This window comes from Fistularia commersonii, chromosome 25, assembly GCF_037954325.1.
Source record: "Fistularia commersonii isolate RoL2024-O1a breed Wild chromosome 25, RoL_Fcom_v1.0, whole genome shotgun sequence".
Lineage (NCBI taxonomy): Eukaryota > Metazoa > Chordata > Actinopteri > Syngnathiformes > Fistulariidae > Fistularia > Fistularia commersonii.
In genome coordinates this window covers 7,075,766-7,095,581 of record NC_141308.1, presented here as the reverse complement: position 1 = coordinate 7,095,581, position 19,816 = coordinate 7,075,766, and the positions used below count along the sequence as shown (strand labels likewise).

The following is a 19,816-nucleotide window of genomic DNA, read 5'->3' as shown; positions in this document are numbered from 1 at the left end:
AAATTCTCTTCGAATGTACATGAGTATGTTTTTCTAATTTTATAGCAATCCATCTCATGGAGTAATGTAATTTAGGCCTTTTTACACCCATAGTTTGCTTCAGTCCAAATCAGTGGATGAGTTGCTATTTTGCTGTATTTGATTGCTCAACCTGATTTGACACAGGCTGTATTTAAACAAAACAATATTGTATCACCGTGTGCTCGCTGTGTGAGGAAGATGAACCTTTCAGTAGGATCAAATAGCCTGGGACTGGCTACCAGAACTGGTTTAGTGCCAAACTGTAGTTGAGTCACATAGCAGTCACATCAATGCCATACCTCCAGTGAACCAGAACAGAGAGCCTTTGTAATCCTCCGAATCCACCTCCTGAGCAAGGTGTCGGTCCCTGCTCAAAAACAAAGCAGCACGAAAGGGAAATCGGTCCACTGGACCAAACAAGATAAGTTTGAAAATGCCCTTTAAACCATTCACAACAACCCTGACCAAATGGTTCAAATGTAAATAAGGTTGAACTAAACATGGGACTGCGAAGTACTTTGTGGTATTATGCAGGCTGGAAGTAGAAAAAATAACAAAAATCCCAAATGACATTGGTTGAACTACAGTATTTCAGATACTGCCGTACTACTGAAATCTGTTTGTAAGCATTGCATTCCATTGCAGTCTCACCATGTGCCACCCTTAGGTCAGTCACTCGCATTGTGAAACACACCTAGACCCACTAATAAATGGAACCCCTCCCACGACAACTGTCATCTCAAATTACTACCTCTGCCCATTGGAGACTCTATCTCTCTCTTTCACACACACACATGCACAAACACCTCATTTCGGAGGAAAATCTGTGGGGATTTAACGTGACCCTTGGGTATAACAGCACTGCTTGACAAGAGAGGAAACCAGTTACTTCTCATTGGATGTAATCAATACACTCATCAAGAAGGGTAGATGATCTATGAGTTGTGCATTCTCATGCATGTGTCCCTGTCTGTATCAATCATGACAGTATAAGTCCTTGGCAGGAATGAAATCAATAATGGGAATAAGAGAAGCCACAGAGGTAAATGTAAAGTAGATGTTTGTCCCCACCATGTCATCTCAGTGCTGATTTCTCTACATTCTCTCTCTACAATTCCACCTTGTTCTCTCATTCAAACATCATGTGAGCCGAGACTCATCCATCATAAAAGCAACGAAACTGCGTGACACAGAAACCCTTAACCTTTGTTTTAAATAGAGTTTTTATTCTTTTTCACCTATTTAAAACCTAATTGAAACATTTTGGTTCTTTCTGTAGAGCAAAGCAAAGTGATAGTAGAAAGACAAAACTAACGTCTTTATTAGAGAAACAAAACCAATGAGAGAAAAGCAAAATTATTATGCACTCAACTTGTTCATTTTACTTTACTTTGTTTTATTTCATTTCTTGTTGTTTCACCCATAATCCTTTTTTCAGTTCTTCAGTTTTGATTAGAACTGAAGAATCCCCTCGAACAAATAGCTTTTCCTCTTATAGACAAACAAACAAACAAAAAAGGTTTCTAGAACAAAATTTTACGAGTATCATGACTGGGATTACTAAGAAACTTCAAAGGCATACAAAATGTCACTGACATTTTACTCTCAAAATATTGTTCCCTTCTTAAAATAATTACCCTGAATCAACTCCTTATTCAACATATGGCTCAGTTTTTTATGTTTTTTTTTTTTTTAAATCAACTTTGGAAATTATTCTAAGGGGCCACAAACATCAAAAGAAAAAAAATTGCAGAAAATGAGAATGTGAACATTTGTCTTTTTCCTCTCATGACCTAATGTTATTCACCTTACTGCTTAATTTAACTTTACCTTATGTTTATGATGTCACCATGTATAACAGGGTTATATGATAGCAGCCTGAGAAAGTGCAGTCTGTGTTGAGTTTGGAGTTTAATGTGATTGTGAAACAGATGATCACAGGATTATCAGTGTCCCAAGGCTACATGTTTCAACAGTGCCACAAAAACACACACACCTTATCATTTGCCTTGTTGTGCCACACCCTCCAGTGAGTGTGCTGTTATTCCCTGTGAGTGTACCTTGAGCAGCAGTGTTTTGAACAAATACAGGGCTGTGGTTGAGGCTAGTCGAGGCACTTCACATGAGCATTACTTTCACTGGAAATCCTTTACCTGAGACTAGATTACTCTGCTGCTATCACTACATACTTTGCAAGGAGAAAAAGCACAAAAAATATTTGAGGAAACATTTGAAAAATATGCTGGGTATGCATGCATATTAAGTACCTTTTCCTTTACGGTACTTCATTAGAGGTGAATTATTCAAAATCTTTATACGAGCAAAATAACACTGCATAAACACATAAATGGACATCATTGGTTGTGGATAATTCACCTTCTGAATCAGAGTTTATTAAAAAATATTAGAAATTGACTTTTCAGATGTACTCATTTAACACGGACACACTGACATTGTCTCTCTGCTTTGTTTATAATACAATCGGAAACATTGTTGAGAGCTCCTCAGGGAAGTACTAGACTTTTATTCTTTATACATTACTCCCCTTCCTTAGTAAAATCAGATTGTTTGTAATTTAGTGTCAAATCCAGACTGAGTGTTATTTTGTGTGGTCTGGCTGTTGCTGCACTGGAGTACCATTAGTGGAGGAGATGCTGTGTAACCTTTATTTACCTAAAGGATGATACGGTAAGTGAAGAGGAGAAGGGTAAAGAGCTGAGATGCATATTCATGCATTAGCATAATGAACCTAAAGAGCAATGATAAACGAAACAAACATGACACAAGTATGGTAGTTTTGCCTTTAGGGGTGGGGTGGTGTGGCGCAGGAAGTAGAGCGCTCATCTTTGGAACCAAACATCACTGGCTCCTGCTGGTGTGTCAGTGTTGTTAAGCAAGACACTGAACCCCTAACTGTTCCCCTGGTGCTGATAGACAGCAACTAACTGCTCCTGGGTCCTCCATGATGGGTTAAATGCAGAGAAGGAATTTCCCCATGAGGGATTATTAAATAGTAATTTAGACAAATATTAGCGGCCATTCCCTCAAATAGGCATTTAATTTATTTTGTTCTATATTGTTGTACTATATTGGATATATTGTATGTATTCGTTGTTTAGCTGTATCTACAGTTTATTCTTTACTTGCATATTCTTTCTGTTCTGACTATTTGCACACTTTTCCACCCTTTAATGCTGCTGTGACAATTGAATTTTCCCATTTTATCTCATCTTAATATGCCATCCATGTGTGAGGGATCATAAAGTACATCTGATCATTTTATGCACTGATCTGTTGTCTGACCACTGGCGCCTTTCATATGGGCTGCCTGGGGGTTAACTGTAACAACACAAAATGTAAAATAAAAGGTCAAAGGGAATGTGGGTGATATTTCCATATAAACAATGACCATCCTTGGCTAGAAAAGGACTTTCACCACCGAAACCTGAAAGATCTTTCTTGCAACCTTGAGATCTCTCAGGAGCATGCTTACCAAGACTTAATTAAATAACAGATCTCTAAAGCTCCCACATTCTTCCCCGATGCACTCCTCTCTTGCACCATTATTTGTGCCTTTTATACAGTGTGGGCAGTTTCTTCCCTCTCCCTTTCTGTCTGCCCTCTTTCTCTGTGTGCAGACAAAGCCCTTGTTGTCTACTGAAATGCTGCGTTGAGAGGACAGGCTTTGGGTCAGCATCTCATGGAATGCCTTGAAAATTGTACAGTGAGGGAGTTGAATTAAGGTGTGGTCCGAGTCGAGCCTGGATCCCCGGCTCCCTTCTGGCTCTCTGACTCATCTGGTGAGTCAGAACAGACAAGACAGACCCTGAGGTGATAGCATGTAGTGATCAGAGGAAGAGTGCCTCAAAGGACTTGAATAAAAAAAAAAGATCATTTTGAGGCAGATACAGTGACACAAACACAGCTTTAGGCCTTTGGAGCCGAATTCAAATCGTCCTTGTACCTCATACTTCTGTTGATTTCTAAAGTAAACATTGTAGGGCAATGAAAAAAAAATATAAATATCAAATAGATGCACTGTTCCAAAATACCAGCTGCAGGGACATTCAATGCATGAAATTCATTTTATCTCATCCAAGCGCATTTGCTGTAGCCTGAGGTTGCCTTTACCCTGAACCAAGTGAAATGCACTTGCACAATAATTCTGGAGCAACGTGTCATGCGGTGTGTGTTTGTGTGTGTGTGTAGGTCCCGGCAGGAGAGGCCAGTGGGAGGGGCAGCTCCAGGGAAAAAGTGCAGAACACTCGACCCTCCTGCAATCAGAACTCTCCCCGCACCGACGACTCACCTTTCACCCTTCCCTTGGAGATACACACCAACACACATTTCTGTGCACCTTGCCGAGTGTCATGGCGGGCGCGATGGCAGGAGGGCTGTGGCTCCTGGCTCTTCTCTTTGGATGCGGGCGACTGTCTGCCTTCAACCTGGATCCCGACAATGTCATTCGGAAAAACGGCGAAAAGGGAAGCTTCTTCGGGTTCTCCATCGCCTTACACCGGCAACTTAGCCCGGTGGATAAAAGATGGTGAGAATAACTTCGTAACTTTAACTTTTGCTTCTTTTTTCTACCACTTTACGCCTTAAAAAATGGGTCTTTGAAGACGGTTCCAAATTATCGAAAAGTACTGAAAGCTAAGAACTTCAAACTCAATGTCAGACGGATGACGTCAGCGCCTAGTGTTTGAGTTCAGGTATGTCGCAGGTACGAGCAGACCGTTTTTAGCCCAAATTTCACTATTTCGCCTCCAACGGGGTAGGAAAAGCACTTATCCCCTTATACAAATGCTTGAGTTTGCTCAATATCTTTCCTTTTTACCCCCCTCTTGTTACTCATTTGCTAGGTTTAACTAGTTGAGTGGGTGCGCTCGTGTACGGCCGATGCGCGCCCCCGCGGCTCGCTTTTGTCAGTGGGGTCCCGGAGCTGAGGAGGGCCTGGTGTTCACTTTAGATCCGACCTGTGTCGATTATTGACAGGAATTTAAGGGAAAACGTGGATATTAGCGGATATCATTCTACAAGAGTGCATATTTATTCCCCTTCCAAATCAGTTCCTTCAAATGTATTACAATTCTGGGCAAACATCAACTAGGTGCGGTGTAAATCCCTTTTAATCGGAATGAGATGCACACCATGCATAACTTTGCAACAATCTGCCTGTCAATAATTAAAACCTTGTGTCTGAAGAAGTCAGAAAATGTTGGAAAAGAGCAGATCAGTGATCAGGTGCAGAAATTGTTTGATTTAAATGCTCATGAAAGCCGTCTGAGGTCTTTCCATAAGGTTTCAGTACGTATAGTCGGAACTTTTTCTTTGCTAACATTTGCACAGAAGCAGATTCCTTGTAAAGCTCATATGGAGGTTCGTTAACACGCGGTTAACCAGTTAATAACAAGTTTACAGCTGAAAGAAATGAACTGGGAATGATGTTATTGGTAATGTGAAATACATATTGAAGACTTTTCTCACTTATTTTTTACATAAACTTCACAAAACAAAAAGACAAAGACAAAGGTATAAAATGAAACACAGTTAGTGCAGCATACTTCACTAATCTGTGATGCAAAGTCTCATACAAATGTTTGATTTATATAATAAATTCAATTTATTCGTACACAGTAGGGTGCATTGACAGAGGGAACATTAAAAAAAGTCAAACCTTAAATGTACTTTTTAATAGAGAGATTATTAAGCACTTACTACTATATAAAGCGTATATTAGTGCAGTTGAAAATGGCAGTGATAGAAGATTACCAGCTGATGACAGCTGCTTCATAAATAGGAATTATTTTAAAGGTACTCAGGCAAAGATCCCGTGATGGAATGCTGGAAAATATTGAGCCGCTAACGTTTTTCATTATTTAAAATATTTTTATAGTGAAATTGCATTACTTCCCTTGACAAAAAGGAGCAATCAACAACAGAAACTGTAAAGGAAAACATCAGCTTTGGCAATTACTTGTGGCAGAAATGATTGAGTGGATTTAAATGTCAGCATTTGACCGCTCCCAATTTAATGTTTCTCAGGTCTTTTTGATAACAATATTTAAATGAAGAATGTAACTGAAATGACAGTGAATTGCAGTAACAATCCTTGAGGGTATTTTATGCACTATTACCTGGCTTACTGTATCAAAATATGTCACTTGCAATGACAGGTTTAAAATACGTGACCTCCTCTCAACTTTCTCTGCTCAAAAATCAACAGCATACAATCTTTGCCTCTAATGAGTTTATACCATGAATACAGATTGATACATTACCCGTCAACGGGATATTTTGGACCGTCAAGCCAAGAATTGCAAGGTGTGACCTTCTTCCATAAAAGCCTCAGCTTTATACTTAAACTTAAACTCATAATAGTGTGACTGCCACGGCACACACACAAGAATACTGAATACAGACTCACGCACACAGTTGCACTCCGGTCCTAGTTTTACACCGTGTCTAAATGAAAGACACATGGTGATCGACATGAGACCAAAGCCACTGCAACAGACTCCTGCCTCAGATTGTAACAAAGATACCAGTATGGATAATGCAGACTTAGGGGAAACTGAATCTGATACTGAAGCAAGTAATTTGCTGCCCTGTAGAAAAAGTCAAAATCATGGTAATAAAAAAGCAAACCAAGTTCTTAACACATTATTAAGTGAAAGATCCAATTTTCACTCCTCAATAATTTTATGAAAATAAGAAACTCAGCATGTCATTTTACCAACCTGATTATTTACTAAGACTGATTTACTAAGAATGAATAAGACTGCAATGACTCAGGAATTAGTAACATCTTTGGTGTTATCCTCATGAGATGTAGTCATTACTCAATGGGTTTATTTAACATACTCATGTACTATTTGCTCAATGTCCCACATAACTGATCAATTTTCCATTAAGTATTTCTCCTACATTATCTCTCAGACACTTGAAGACGTTAGGAGCTCTAGTGTGCTGTCAAGAGCAGGTCTAAATATGTGTGCATGTTTGAACAGGAGTTCAAGCTCAATGTTTTATAATTGGCCTTTCAGTATTTGTGGTTAGTTAATTTACATGCATGCATTCTTGTGATTTCAGTTCTGAAATATTTTTATAAACTTTAAGCTGTAGACAATTTTTTAGCTTTACAAGTCTCTTTGGAAATAGTAGAAAAAGCTAAATGTACTTGAAAGTATAGGTTTTGATATGGAAAATAATTGTGCACTTTTTCATATGAAAATTCTAAATTATGTTACAAATCAGGAGTATTGAAATGCCAGTGCTTTTCATCTCCATTAATATTTGGAACATTTACATAAAAATGTGTAAAAAAAGTGTTTTCTGATGCAGCTACACAAGTTGTACTGTTGTTAGTGAGTGATTGTGAGTGTCTCCTCCCTTAGCTTGGTGTTCACGCTGAGTCAGCCCATGTGAATTTTGTCAGCTTGTCTTTTGTACCCTACGGGGGTGAGCATGATATGTATCTGCAGGTGAGGGTGGGAACTAATAGGATCTTTTGTGTGCTTGTGTGTCTGAGTGTTTTGTATGTACAGTGGCATTCCACAGCCAGCCCTAACAGCTGATGATAACATGAAGATAGGTAATTTAAGTTAGGCAAGGGGAGGAACAGAGTGAGAGTTTGGGAATTTTTGTGATCCTGCATGTGAAATGACCTGATGAGTCAATTCATCTGCCTGTGTTGCCTGTGTTTCAGAAGGATACCATTTTTCTCGGGGAAAAAAAAAAAATGTACAAAATAATATGACAACACTGTAACAGGCTGAAGCTAATTTTAATAATAGCTAGAAACAAAGTGGAGCCAAGAATTTAATTTGATTCACACACGAGTGTATATGGTCTAGAGAGGAAAACCACGAGTGTCAGTATCCAGCTTTTTCCTCTCAGGTTACTTTTTTTTCAACATCAAAGAAGGGAAAAAAGAGAGATGGCTGAAAGAATGCTGACATAAATCACCTGTACATCTGTGTACCAAATTCAACCCACTATTTAAGGGATCAGACTCAGATTCTAGAAGAAGCTAAGTCATGCGTCATAGAATTGGATCTGCAAATGGTTTGGAGGCAATAAGGTGCTGATGGTTGTTGCCAAGCGATGGGCCTTGCCTTGGCAGGAACCCCCGTTATTGCTCCAAAAGAAAAAAGAAAAGAACAAAAGAAAGAAAGAAAAGAAACACATCTCTGTCAACCGCGTAGCAACCTTTCAGTCACACTGTAGTAATAGAGGGCCCATGTCTCCTGGTGTTTTGGTGCAGGATTGGTGCTTCTGTTTGCAACTCATTTCACAGGAACACACTGTCTGTTTTGCCTTGATCTGTGTTGTGGACTAAGCTTGTGTGTTCGAGTTTCCTCTGCTGGGGCAAATAATGAAATAAATTGCTGGATCACTGACAGTGGGTCAGCATGATCAGTATGCTTGTTCTTGATATATGCCAACACTGCAGTCTTGAATGGAGATTATATTAGTTTACAGCGGTAGATGCCGATACACATTATTTAACTTTTACATATTTGTATTGTATGCATGTAAATATAGGTGTATTTTTTCCTGCCTAATTAGCTAATAAAGACATTTAGATTGTGTTCGGAAATTGATTTTACTTATTTTGCCAGAGAAAGCATAAGAAATAATATAGTAGTAATATGGTTGCATGTAGAAAGAGGACCTGCGGTGTCTGTTCTGTGTTAAGGCAGCAGAGACCGCTGACCAAATGACCCCACTTTCTAGAGCCCCACAATTTATTCTGTTAGAGGTCTCTCCTCTCATTCTCCAGACTTCCTGTGTCTGAGAGGATAATGGGGGATGCACTCACCTAAGATCAGTCACTTATTCAGTTTAGACTCATCAATGATGAAGAAGAACATGCTCCAACAGTTGCACTTGGATGAAATATGTTCTTTCAGAGTGTATGAACAGCTGGAGTGATGAGTTTCCAGACATGTCAAGTGTCAAGCCACTCCCCTGGAAAAAAAAATCATGGATTTGGTACCTCATGGGTGGAGTACCGTTCCCAAATTATACTACTGAGGGTGTTGAAACAAGGCCAGATGAATCAAATGGTAAACAATGGCTTTTAAAGTGTAAAATACAAAAGGGTAGGGCTCAGTAATACTTCAGTAACTAATAGATATTTCCTACAGGTTATGACAACAGTGCTATTAAAGGCACGTTCTATTCCGTTCTATCTAAAATTGTGATTGAAAATATGATAGGCCTTTTTCAGACATTGATCACTCTTTGATAAAGTAATTTTGTTTTAATTTGGTCTTTTTGTCTGACTTAACACTGACATTTCCCCCACACTTGTTAATCGTTGGGTAAATGATCAGTAAGTTGGAAATTGGTGACCTTTAAATGTCCAAAAGAGGACTTTAGTAGGCCGTTTAAAAATCTTGGAATAAAAACATGTTCTCTTAATTTATAATGAGTTAGTAGTAATCATGCATGTAAATGTATGAATCTATTGAAATTCCCCTCTGTGGGATGATTAAAGGAACATTCTATTCTATTCTTCTATCTGCTTAAATTTATATTTATATATTTATATACATACACACATACACACACATATACTGTATATACTGTTTATCAATACACACACACACACACACACACACACACATATATGTGTATATATATGATAACCTCTGTTAATATCAACTTTTTTCTGAGAAATCTGTACATTCAGAAGCTATTTGGGATTTTCTAAGTGATACAAATAAACAAACAACCTAATTGTAATCCTCTCCCACATGCAGTTAGTGTTGAGGTCAGCACTCTACTACATGCTGATCTCATTAAGCTTTTTCATTTCTTTGTCTATATACCTCTGAAAATTCCTTCCCAGATGAATAGTGGATATCTGAGAAGGCTTTGTGCTCTAGCTAAAAGTAGTTTGCCTAATCAGATCTGGCGAAGAAGACAGTGCACTGTGCAACAGTACTAGGTCAATGCATAGTCAAAAAAAAGCCTGAAAGACATCATGGAGTTAGCTGGATTTTTTTATATATGGATATCATTTGTTCTATTTCTCTATGCTGCAGAATTCCAAAGAAGTGTTGAATTGCGGCATTATCGCCTTGACTGATTTAATTTACAATTTGTGAAACTTTGGGAGATAGATGTCCTTCGTCAAGACTGGTTATGACATTTGCTGCTGTCCTTGGTCCACAAAGACAGCCTCTGTATGTGTGTGTGTAGGAATAGAAAATCCAGTTCAATCAACCAAGGCAGATGTTTGAAAAGGGTCTTTCACTGTGTCTGATGGTGAGGAAATGGAACATCAGTTCAGCAATGGCATGTGTGTGTGTGTGTGTGTGTGTTTGTGTGTGCCGTTGTGTGTGAATACAGTTTTGTGACATGGTGGGCTGGTATGTGACAAAATAATGCGCGAGAAGAAGATCTACCAGAGAGCTCCTGTTTTATTCTGTCCATCCTGACAGAGGTATTTTATGGCTTGAGCCTCTCACAATGTGCATTTGATTGAGCTGCATGTGGTGTTTTGCTCAATAGACTATTTGTGTGTGTTCATGCGAATGTGTGTTGCAGGCTGCTGGTTGGTGCCCCAAAAGCAAAAGCCCTGAGTGGTCAGAAGTCTAAGGTGACGGGAGGACTCTACGGCTGTGACATGAGTAGCCCCTCCACTCAGTGCAACAGAATCAATTTTGACAATGAGGGTGAGATATCTGCTGACAGCCCCCTTGTGCAATATCCTGGTGTGTCTGTCCTGCAAATCAAATGTTTGATGCTTTATTGACTGTCTAATGACTTTTGTTTGTGTAAATTGTCTATCTGTGCGAAGAGAATCTAGCCAAAGAAAGCAAGGAAAATCAGTGGATGGGAGTGTCAGTCAACAGTCAGGGGCCAGGAGGGAAGATTGTGGTAAGAATTTGTGAATATCCATGACCTTGAATCTGACCTACTAAAGTCTGAAAACACCATAGCCTTATTTCTTTTTGTCTTCCTTGAGAACTGGTCACTTGGATAACTGCTTTACAGTTTCAAATACTTCAAATATTTTAGCAATCCACTTACCTGAAAAAAAAAAAAATCTTAAGTAAAATGAACGTGAAGAAGATCTATGTATTCATCAAAGAAACTGGGATATTTTTCAAGTATACTGATGCAATAAACAATATATTCACAGAACTTAATGTCCCCTTGACTCAGTAAATAGCTCAGGAAATGAATGGTTAGGTTCCAATTATTATCACGTCATATTGATTATGTTTTCCCACTGTAGACTTGTGCTCACAGGTACCAGCGCAGAGCGAATGTGGGGACAACCCGTGAATCCCGTGATATTATAGGTCGTTGCTACGTATTGAGTGAGGATTTGAGTATTGATCCAGCACAAGCCGAAGACGGAGGGGATTGGCATTTCTGTGAAAGCCGGAACAGAGGCCATGAGATGTTTGGCTCCTGCCAGCAGGGCCTCGCAGCCATGTTTGACAAGGACTACCACTATATCATCTTTGGGGCTCCTGGAGCATACAACTGGAAAGGTTACTAAAGTTTGTTTGCATGTGCGTGCGCGTGGTCCGAGCGAGACTAAACATCTTTCATCTCTTTTAGGCATAGTTCGCTTGGAACAGAAGAACGAAACCTTATTAGATCTTGGTGTGTATGATGATGGTCCATTTGAGGTGGGAGATGAAAGTGAGAAGAACCCAGATCTTGTCCCTGCCCCTGCCAACAGCTACCTTGGTATGTCACAATAAATGGATTCAGTTATTTAACCACCACCAGAATCAATGGCCTCTTATCTCATCTCCATCTTGCAGGGTTCTCTCTGGCTACTGGGAATAGGCTGACAAAGAAAAGGGGTCTAATAGTGGTAGCGGGTGCTCCCAGAGCAAACCACAGCGGGGCAGTGGTGATGCTGAAGACAGGTGGTGAAACGAGTAACATCCTGGTAGAAGAGCACACCCTTGAAGGGGAGGGGCTTGCTTCATCATTTGGTTATGATTTAACTGTGCTGGATCTCAATAGAGATGGGTAAGGAATGTAGAGTGACACGTCCAACTTTCCCTTTTGGGATAAGATATGAAAAGTATAACATGATCATTTTTAGTATTATATAGAAAACCTAAAAGGCAAGTGAGGATTCTTCTATAAAGATCCTAGAACATGGGAGTGTAGTCACATTCTTGTGGCTAACACGAGTCTTGTAACAAAACACCCCAAAATGATTTTTCACTTACTTCTCTGGCACTTTTCTCAAAGATGACTTTTGTTTTAATGAATAACAAAAAGCCTGCTCTGTTGTGCTTTAAATTACACAAAAAACGGGAGAAAAAGATCATTTTCGTCTTCGGGCTTACTCAAAAACATGTGCTGTTGTTTGCTAGATGGGAAGACATCGTGGTGGGAGCTCCACAGTACTTTGAAAAGGATGGAGAAATTGGTGGAGCTGTTTATGTCTATATCAACAAAGCTGGCAATTGGAATAAAGTCAAGCCCTTCAGAATAGATGGACCGCTGAACTCCATGTTTGGCCTGGCTGTGGAAAACTTGGGGGATATCAATCAGGATAATTTCGATGGTGAGGCTGCTGCTTGTATATGAATATATGTATGTATCTAATGTTACTGCATTTATGCACAGCTGTCTTGTCTGAATAGCTATCCCATAACGCAATTTATGTACAAAAACAACAACATTTGCCATGTGTTTTAAAAAGGGTTTGTAGATTTCTGATCTGCTAAAACTGAAATTCACTAAAACAGAAAAAAAGGAAATGTCGGGTGGCAACTTAACCACTGTGCTCACTTTTGACAGATTTTGCAGTGGGAGCACCTTATGATGAAGACGGAATAGGGAGTGTTTACATCTACCATGGATCTGCTGAAGGAATCACATCCAAAAAAGCTGCGCAGGTGGTTATTAACTCATTATCTTATCATGTTGACTAACAGGCTGCTGCAGAATCATGTGCTGACCGTGAAGACTGTGAGGTTGAGAAATGTGTTTAAAATCTCTGTAAACTTTACTTTGGCTAGCTGCTTGCACTGAAGAAAGTGAAATGTAGTTTCATTCAAATATAACCTTTTTAAGTGGCATACTTCCTTTTTTTTCCAATAATTTCACTTTGATTTCAAAAATCACAGAAGAAATGTTTCATGTAAATAAGCAAGAGATCACCAAAAGAAACACTTCTAAACATTTTTAAAACAATTCATTTAAAATTAGATAAATGATACTGGCCAGATTTTTATTTAAAATTGTTGGTTTTATCAGCATTTGACTAAACATGGTGGTCCTTGGAATTCTCCCTCATTATCTTGGGGACACCCACTTTTTAGGATCTGTCATCTATTGAATACTAAATGTGGAAATCATTATTAGCTTGTCCAAACTCAAATTAGTTTAAGAGTTGGTGAATTTAAGTATTTTTAATTTGTTTAGTTACAAATATCATATTCTTTCCAAATCTGTTTCAGATATTGTCTGGCAGCCCATTAGGAGTGACACTGTTTGGCTACTCCTTAGCAGGTAATATGGACCTCGACAAAAACTCTTACCCTGACCTGGCTGTTGGATCCCTCTCTGATTCCGTTTTTGTCTTCAGGTGAGCGAACCGTTCCATTTTGCTCACTTAAAAACTCCCTTCACTTTTACAGAAATTATCATCATTTGTTGTTTCAGAGCTCGTCCAGTCATCAACATCAAGAAAGAAATCAATTTCACCCCAAAGGAGATCGACCTTACCACGAAGAACTGTGGCAATAACTTCTGGTAAATCTTCTCAGATCACAATAATTAATGAAAAATTATGTTTAAATATAAAGTGTGTCTGTTAATCTGTATTTTTTTTAACCAATCCCTAGTACTTTATGATCACTTATAAATGCTGTTTTGAAAGTGTTGTCCAATTGTGGATAAACTACCTTGTTTTCCCAGTGTGACAGTCGAAGCTTGCTTCAGCTACTCTGCCAACCCCAAAAGCTACGCGCCCAGACTGAGTAGGTTGAGTCACCTTTGCCACTCCTTAGGCAAATTGCCATTTTCATGTTGCTCTAAATTTGATACAGAAATCAGCAGGGATTCAAAAACAGTAGAAATTGTGATACACTTCAACTTTGCCTCATAGAATACTTTGCTCTTTCGTTATCTGTTTCTTGTCCTGTTTCTTTACATAGTTGTTCTTTCTGTCCTGTTCAGCTGTTGCATACTCCCTGGAGGCTGATGCAGATCACAGAAAGAATGGTCTCATTCCAAGGGCTACCTTTACCCCTGTGTCTGGCTCTGACAAAAACTATGAGTCCAAAGGGATCATCAACATTGATGGCAAAGGAAAGAAGCAATGCATTACACGTCAGCTTGCTATTCAGGTATGTCATCCCTATTGAAAAGCATTTAGGAGTTCTGTTGAAGTTGTTTGGGACAAAGAGATTCTTACGTGGTGATGTAATTTTGAAGGAAAATATTCGAGACAAGCTCCGTGGAATCCCAATTGACGTGTCTGTGGCTATCCAAGAGTCAAAACGTAAACGCAGACAGAGTGACACTGCTCAGATGGCACCAGTTCTTGATGCCAATGAGCCAGCCACGACCCGTGAGGAGGTACGTGCGATGTCTCATTTTTAGAACATGGTAAGGATGAGATTTGATAGACGCACACAAGCAGAGTTCTTATCTGTGTCTCTAATTTGTGTCTGAAGGTGAATTTTGTGAAGGAGGGTTGTGGGCAAGACAAAATTTGTCAGAGTAACTTGCGGGTCAATTATCGCTATGGGCACAGGTCCATTGATGGCAACACCTTCACTCCATTACAACTGTGAGTAAAACAAAAGAACACTCTTCTCAGAGGAGCTTCTTTATTTGTTATTTTTTTCTATCCACTGTTACTACATTATAACCCCACAATGCTGCTTATTGGAAAGTGCATACAAGGACACACACCACTCTTAATTATGTAACTATGGTCTGTTTGAAGGGAGAATGGCGTACCTGTTATTTCACTTAGCAACCAGAAGGACATTGCCTTGGAAATCAGTGTGACCAATGAAAATGGAGATGATGCTCATGAAGCATTTGTGGTTGCTTCCTTACCACGTACTCTCACCTACGCCACTTACCGCAGTCCACCTAATGTAAGTCCTCTGATCCTTTTCAGATTTGGAATAAGCATTCATCCCTCTGTTATCCAGTCACTCCTGCCATTGACAGAATTCTCTCGATGATCGCTTATTTCTGGAGCTAAGATTCTATGCCCTATACCAATGAACAGACAATTTAAATTTGTCTACTAAGATGAAAAGGTGTTATATGTTTTTTAACTAGTGTCTTTATTCAGATGGACTCAGTTGATGTCAAGCGCACACACACACACACACACACACACACCAACTAACACTTGTTTTTGACTCCAGGAGAAACCAGTAACTTGCACAGCCAACAGAAATGGGTCTAAGGCTGAATGTGACCTTGGAAACCCCTTCAAACGGGACTCCAAGGTAAGCAATCCTCCTGTGCACAAAAATCGTTCAACAGAAATTATGAAAAACATTAATATAAGCATATGTATGTTGTCTATATATACAGACGACTTTCTACATTATTATGAGCACAGCGCGTATTTCTCCTAACACCACTGACCTGCAAGTTGATCTTCACTTGGAAACGTATGTATATTTTACTTTCTGACTCTGGCACAATGCAGCTGAATAAAAATCTGTTTATACCTTTCCATATTGATGTTTGATTTTCAAATATTTTGTTTGATCAAATGTTTTGAACCCTAAAACAGAACCAGTGAACAGCAGAATAAAGGCCCTATCAAAGCCGTGGCAAAGGTTACCATAATGTTACAATTGTCCTTGTCAGGGTAAGAATTCTGTACAAACTAATAGGATCATGACACAAAACTATAGATGTGCAAAGAACCACTAACTCCTCATATTTGTCTCTCCAGACAAGCCTTTCCATCTCAGGTCTACTATACCAACAATGCCAAAGGGGGAGTCCAAAAGTCTGAAAGCGACATTGGAAGTGCCATTACGCACCAATTCAGAGTGAGTACTGACACAAAAAGTTATTTACTATTTAGAGTGGTCAGCTTACTTTAGCATTTTTAAAGTTTGCACTGTTTGCAAGATTGTCTTTCTTTTCAACATGCATGTTCTGGTTTTCATATTTATACTATCAGAGGTTGAATCTTGTCTTGCTGTAATTTACAGATTATCAACTTGGGAAAGAGTTTGAGAGATTTGGGCACTGCCACCCTTGAGATTGACTGGCCAATGAAGACATCGGGCAACGATGGGCTGCTCTACCTGACTAAGATCACTTCCAAAGGCATAACTCGTGAAGAGTGCACTCCAAAAGATGAGATAAACAATCTGAAAATGGTCAGTGGAACAACACTTAGAGGTGTGGTGGTGACTCTGCCTTAGGTGATGTGATGTAAGAATATTTGTGGTTACTATAGTACTTATGGTGCAGTTTTTTTCTGATTTAAGGAACTAAATTCAAGGAAGAAAAGAGCCGCAGAAAATACCAGGGGATGGGGAGAGGGCATTATTTCACGCTTATCTGAGAAGAATTCAAAATCTTTGGTATGACAAAATTTTATATTTTGTGCTTATTCCATGATATTTACAATGCATTACCATTTTATAAACTCTGATTGTGAGTGACTTCCCTTCTCTCTTCATAGTCTTGTGAAGATGGGGCCACTTGTATGAAAATCAAGTGCCCCCTGATAGGCTTTGACAGTAACGCAGTCATCACCCTGCACTCTCGCCTGTGGAACAAAACTTTGTCACAGGTAACAGGACTGCTTACATCAAGGTCATACATTGCAACTCACATTTATCAGTATTTGATTTTTGCTTGCTCTAAGAATTTGCCATTGTGTATAAACCTCCAGTTAAAATAATTCATTTTAAGAAATTAGTGGTGTACTAAATGTAATCTCTTAAGAACTTTCAACAGATCAATACCGACAGTCTTTGGTACTCCATAACCATGTGTCAGGAACTGTATTAAGCCACTGACCCATTTCTATTGGCAGAGTGAAATGCATCTTAATAGGCCTCACTCACCAGCTGATGTAAAGACAAAATTAACCACAAACCCACAAACACAGTTTTCACAGATCTCTTACATTTTCCAGTTTTATACATTCAGAGAATATCTTTAAAAAAGCAGTCAAGATGAAAAAAAGTCAAGAGCATTTGCGTAAAATATTTGTATTTTTTAGTTTTTCAATAATGCATACATTTCTAATCTTTCTATAACAATTGCATTCAGTATTTGTATTATTCTATTGTCATTAGCCCCATGAGATTGAGTTTGGGAAATGAAAACAAATTTGTTTTTTTCTTTCTTTTCTTTTGTTGACCAGCATTACTCCAACTATCATCATACCGAAGTGATTGTGAAGGCTGTACTATATATTGAGAGCGCAACAAAGAACACAGTGCTGCAAAATTCTAATACCAAGGTAAACAAAATAGAATGGGACATTCTTATAAATGTGGTGCATAAAGACAAAAAATAGGACTTGAGCTGTTTTTAGTAAGAGAAGTGAAAATATACTTAACTTTATACTATGTACAGGAAGCTTTATAGTCTTTCTGTCTCTGGTATCTGCCATAGGGCTGGATGAGATTTGACAAAATGACTATGGCAATATAAAGGGGCTTCATTTTATATCAATGTATATATATATATATGTGTGTGTGTGTGTGTGTGTGTGTGTGTGTGTGTGTGTGTGTGTGTGACTGATTAGTTATGGACAATCCAATGTAAGATGCACAAAACAAACCAGAAATAGCAAAGCTTTAATTCCACTTGTATTTAAATTCAAATGAACAACATTCTATAAGAAACATTTGAATTTAAGAAACATGAAACATATTTTTTTCAAGATTTATATTTCTAAAAATATGAATAAAAATACATTAATATTTTGATGTTTTTCTTATCTTGATGTATTTACAAATCTCATCTTGTTAATTAATTCCATTGTATATTTTTTTTTAGGTGAAACTGTCTGTGTTCCCTGATAGACGTGAGGCCCAGCATGGAGGAGTGCCATGGTGGATCATTGTGTTGTCCATCCTTTTTGGCCTTTTGTTGTTGGCCCTGCTGGCATTCCTCCTCTGGAAGGTAAGATAATATACAGCACACAAGAAGGGAAACACTGCAACTCAAGATAGTCCATTTCACTGGATTTACATTTTTGACATCGAGAAGTCTGAAAAGCACCATTCACACTCAAATGCACGTGAACATAGAAATAATTCCACAGATTTTCTAACAATTTGCCTCTCCTCAGTGTGGAGTCTTTGACAAAAAGAATAAAGAAGAACCGTCGGAAAAAGAGAGACTGACATCAAATGCATAAATACATAGAGGGTAAATTTACCAGGCTGGCCCTGAGTGCCTGTAGATGTGGCACAAAACTTTTTCTCCCTCCCTTCTGCTACAAGAGTAACTGCTTTCTGGTGCTAGGCCCTGGGCTTCTCACACTGTGACAATAGCGTGATTGTAAACTCTAACTGAACTTCCTTAGCAGACTTACTGCCTGAGGCATTTTCACAATGGTTGTGCCTGGATTACCGCAGATGATTTGCATGGCATAGGGGTGATGCCTAGTAATACGTGACTTATATTTAACAATGTTGTTGAACTTCATCATGGTGGCTATGCTGCTTTCCTTTGGTTTTCTGTCTTCATTTCTTTTTTTCTGTCACACTATAACCACTTAATGTGAAGGGTCTGCTCTATCAATGGGAAAAACAGGTGTTTTGACATCCTTTCCATGTAGAAGGACGCAGTGTCCTCTACACCTTTTAATGGATTCATCCCCGATTAGTACTTATCAGTAACAAACATTAAATGTGTGATCAACTTTTTTTTAGGTTTTTCTATGAATGTCCACTGAGAAATATTGTACTAATTACTGTTTCTGTTGCAGTGTGGATTTTTTGAGCGTGCCAAATATGAAGACAATGTGCCCAGTTACAGCGCTGTTCGCATCAAATGGGAGGAGAGAGCTATAAACTCTGGAAATTGTGATGAGGCAAACTTGAGAAAGAAACCCTGGATGGCAACCTGGCATGACAATGAACATTATTCCTAACGGACAGATAAAGACAATTCCACAGATTCCTGCCACTAACTGGTCAATTCAATTTCTGCTGCTCTGCCTTTGCAGTCTGGACTATGAATATCACGATTGAAAAAAACAATGCCCCAAAAAACAAAACACACAGTGTCACAAGAATAAAATACTTGATCAAACTTTCTTGCTTCAGGGAACCCATTTAGTCTTAAAAGTCTCTTTGAATCACTGGAAGGACAGTAGCCATGTTCTAGGTGGTCCTGCACAAGTGGCATTTGTTGGGGCTTTGGAGCTTCTTTTGTACATTTACTTCAGCATTGACAAGAAGGAAGGAGGAGAGTGGGAATGAGGGAGGGTTTTTAGATTTTTGTATGTTTTTTGAATGTTTTGCGGAACTGTATTTATTCTTTTTATCTACTACTTTGTGTTTGTAAACTCTATAAGCCAAAGAGTCAAATGCATATATGGGTAACTTAAATCTGTTTATTTCTCCTTGGTTTTTCATTTGTTCAACAAAGTGTCTTTGTGTCAGTCTTTCAAATGAATGGTTCCTCAGACTTCACTAAAAGGAGAAACTAAGTATTTGATTTGCAATGCCACACACATTTTTCAATAAAGAGTTAAAGTTTTGTTAGTGTGTTTCTTGTAATTGTTTTGTCATCTAGAAATAAGAGCTATTGGAAAGGATAAGGATTGATTATTTATTAA

The 19,816-nt window shown here is 38.7% G+C and overlaps 1 protein-coding gene across 2 annotated transcripts; it reads left to right on the top strand.

The window, feature by feature from the left end:
- The first annotated feature begins 3,475 nt into the window (after positions 1-3,475).
- LOC147219020 (integrin alpha-6-like) lies at positions 3,476-19,738 on the top strand. 2 transcript variants are annotated; one of them, XM_086172626.1, is made up of 27 exons: positions 3,476-3,821; positions 4,231-4,567; positions 10,582-10,709; positions 10,835-10,914; positions 11,276-11,537; positions 11,608-11,739; positions 11,817-12,030; positions 12,384-12,577; positions 12,814-12,911; positions 13,476-13,603; positions 13,681-13,770; positions 13,936-13,997; positions 14,197-14,366; positions 14,455-14,598; positions 14,697-14,812; positions 14,972-15,128; positions 15,408-15,491; positions 15,580-15,659; positions 15,785-15,862; positions 15,950-16,049; positions 16,215-16,385; positions 16,497-16,592; positions 16,694-16,804; positions 17,384-17,482; positions 18,025-18,150; positions 18,320-18,399; positions 18,962-19,738. In XM_086172626.1, exons 2-26 carry the CDS (start codon positions 4,392-4,394, stop codon positions 18,386-18,388), a joined length of 3,165 nt encoding a protein of 1,054 aa, XP_086028752.1. In that variant the 5' UTR covers positions 3,476-3,821; positions 4,231-4,391; the 3' UTR covers positions 18,389-18,399; positions 18,962-19,738. The 2 variants fall into 2 exon arrangements, with proteins under 2 accessions (XP_086028752.1, XP_086028751.1); XM_086172625.1 differs by lacking the exon at positions 18,320-18,399.
- The last annotated feature ends 78 nt before the right edge of the window (positions 19,739-19,816 follow it).

Bases quoted from the DNA above. Each gene is read 5' to 3' on its own strand.
- LOC147219020 (XM_086172625.1), top strand. From the start codon at position 4,392: ATGGCGGGCGCGATGGCAGGAGGGCTGTGGCTCCTGGCTCTTCTCTTT. The intron at 13,771-13,935 runs GTAAATCTTCTC...TTGTTTTCCCAG, and splicing joins AACTGTGGCAATAACTTCTG to TGTGACAGTCGAAGCTTGCT. The intron at 18,151-18,961 runs GTAAGATAATAT...TTTCTGTTGCAG, and splicing joins TGGCATTCCTCCTCTGGAAG to TGTGGATTTTTTGAGCGTGC.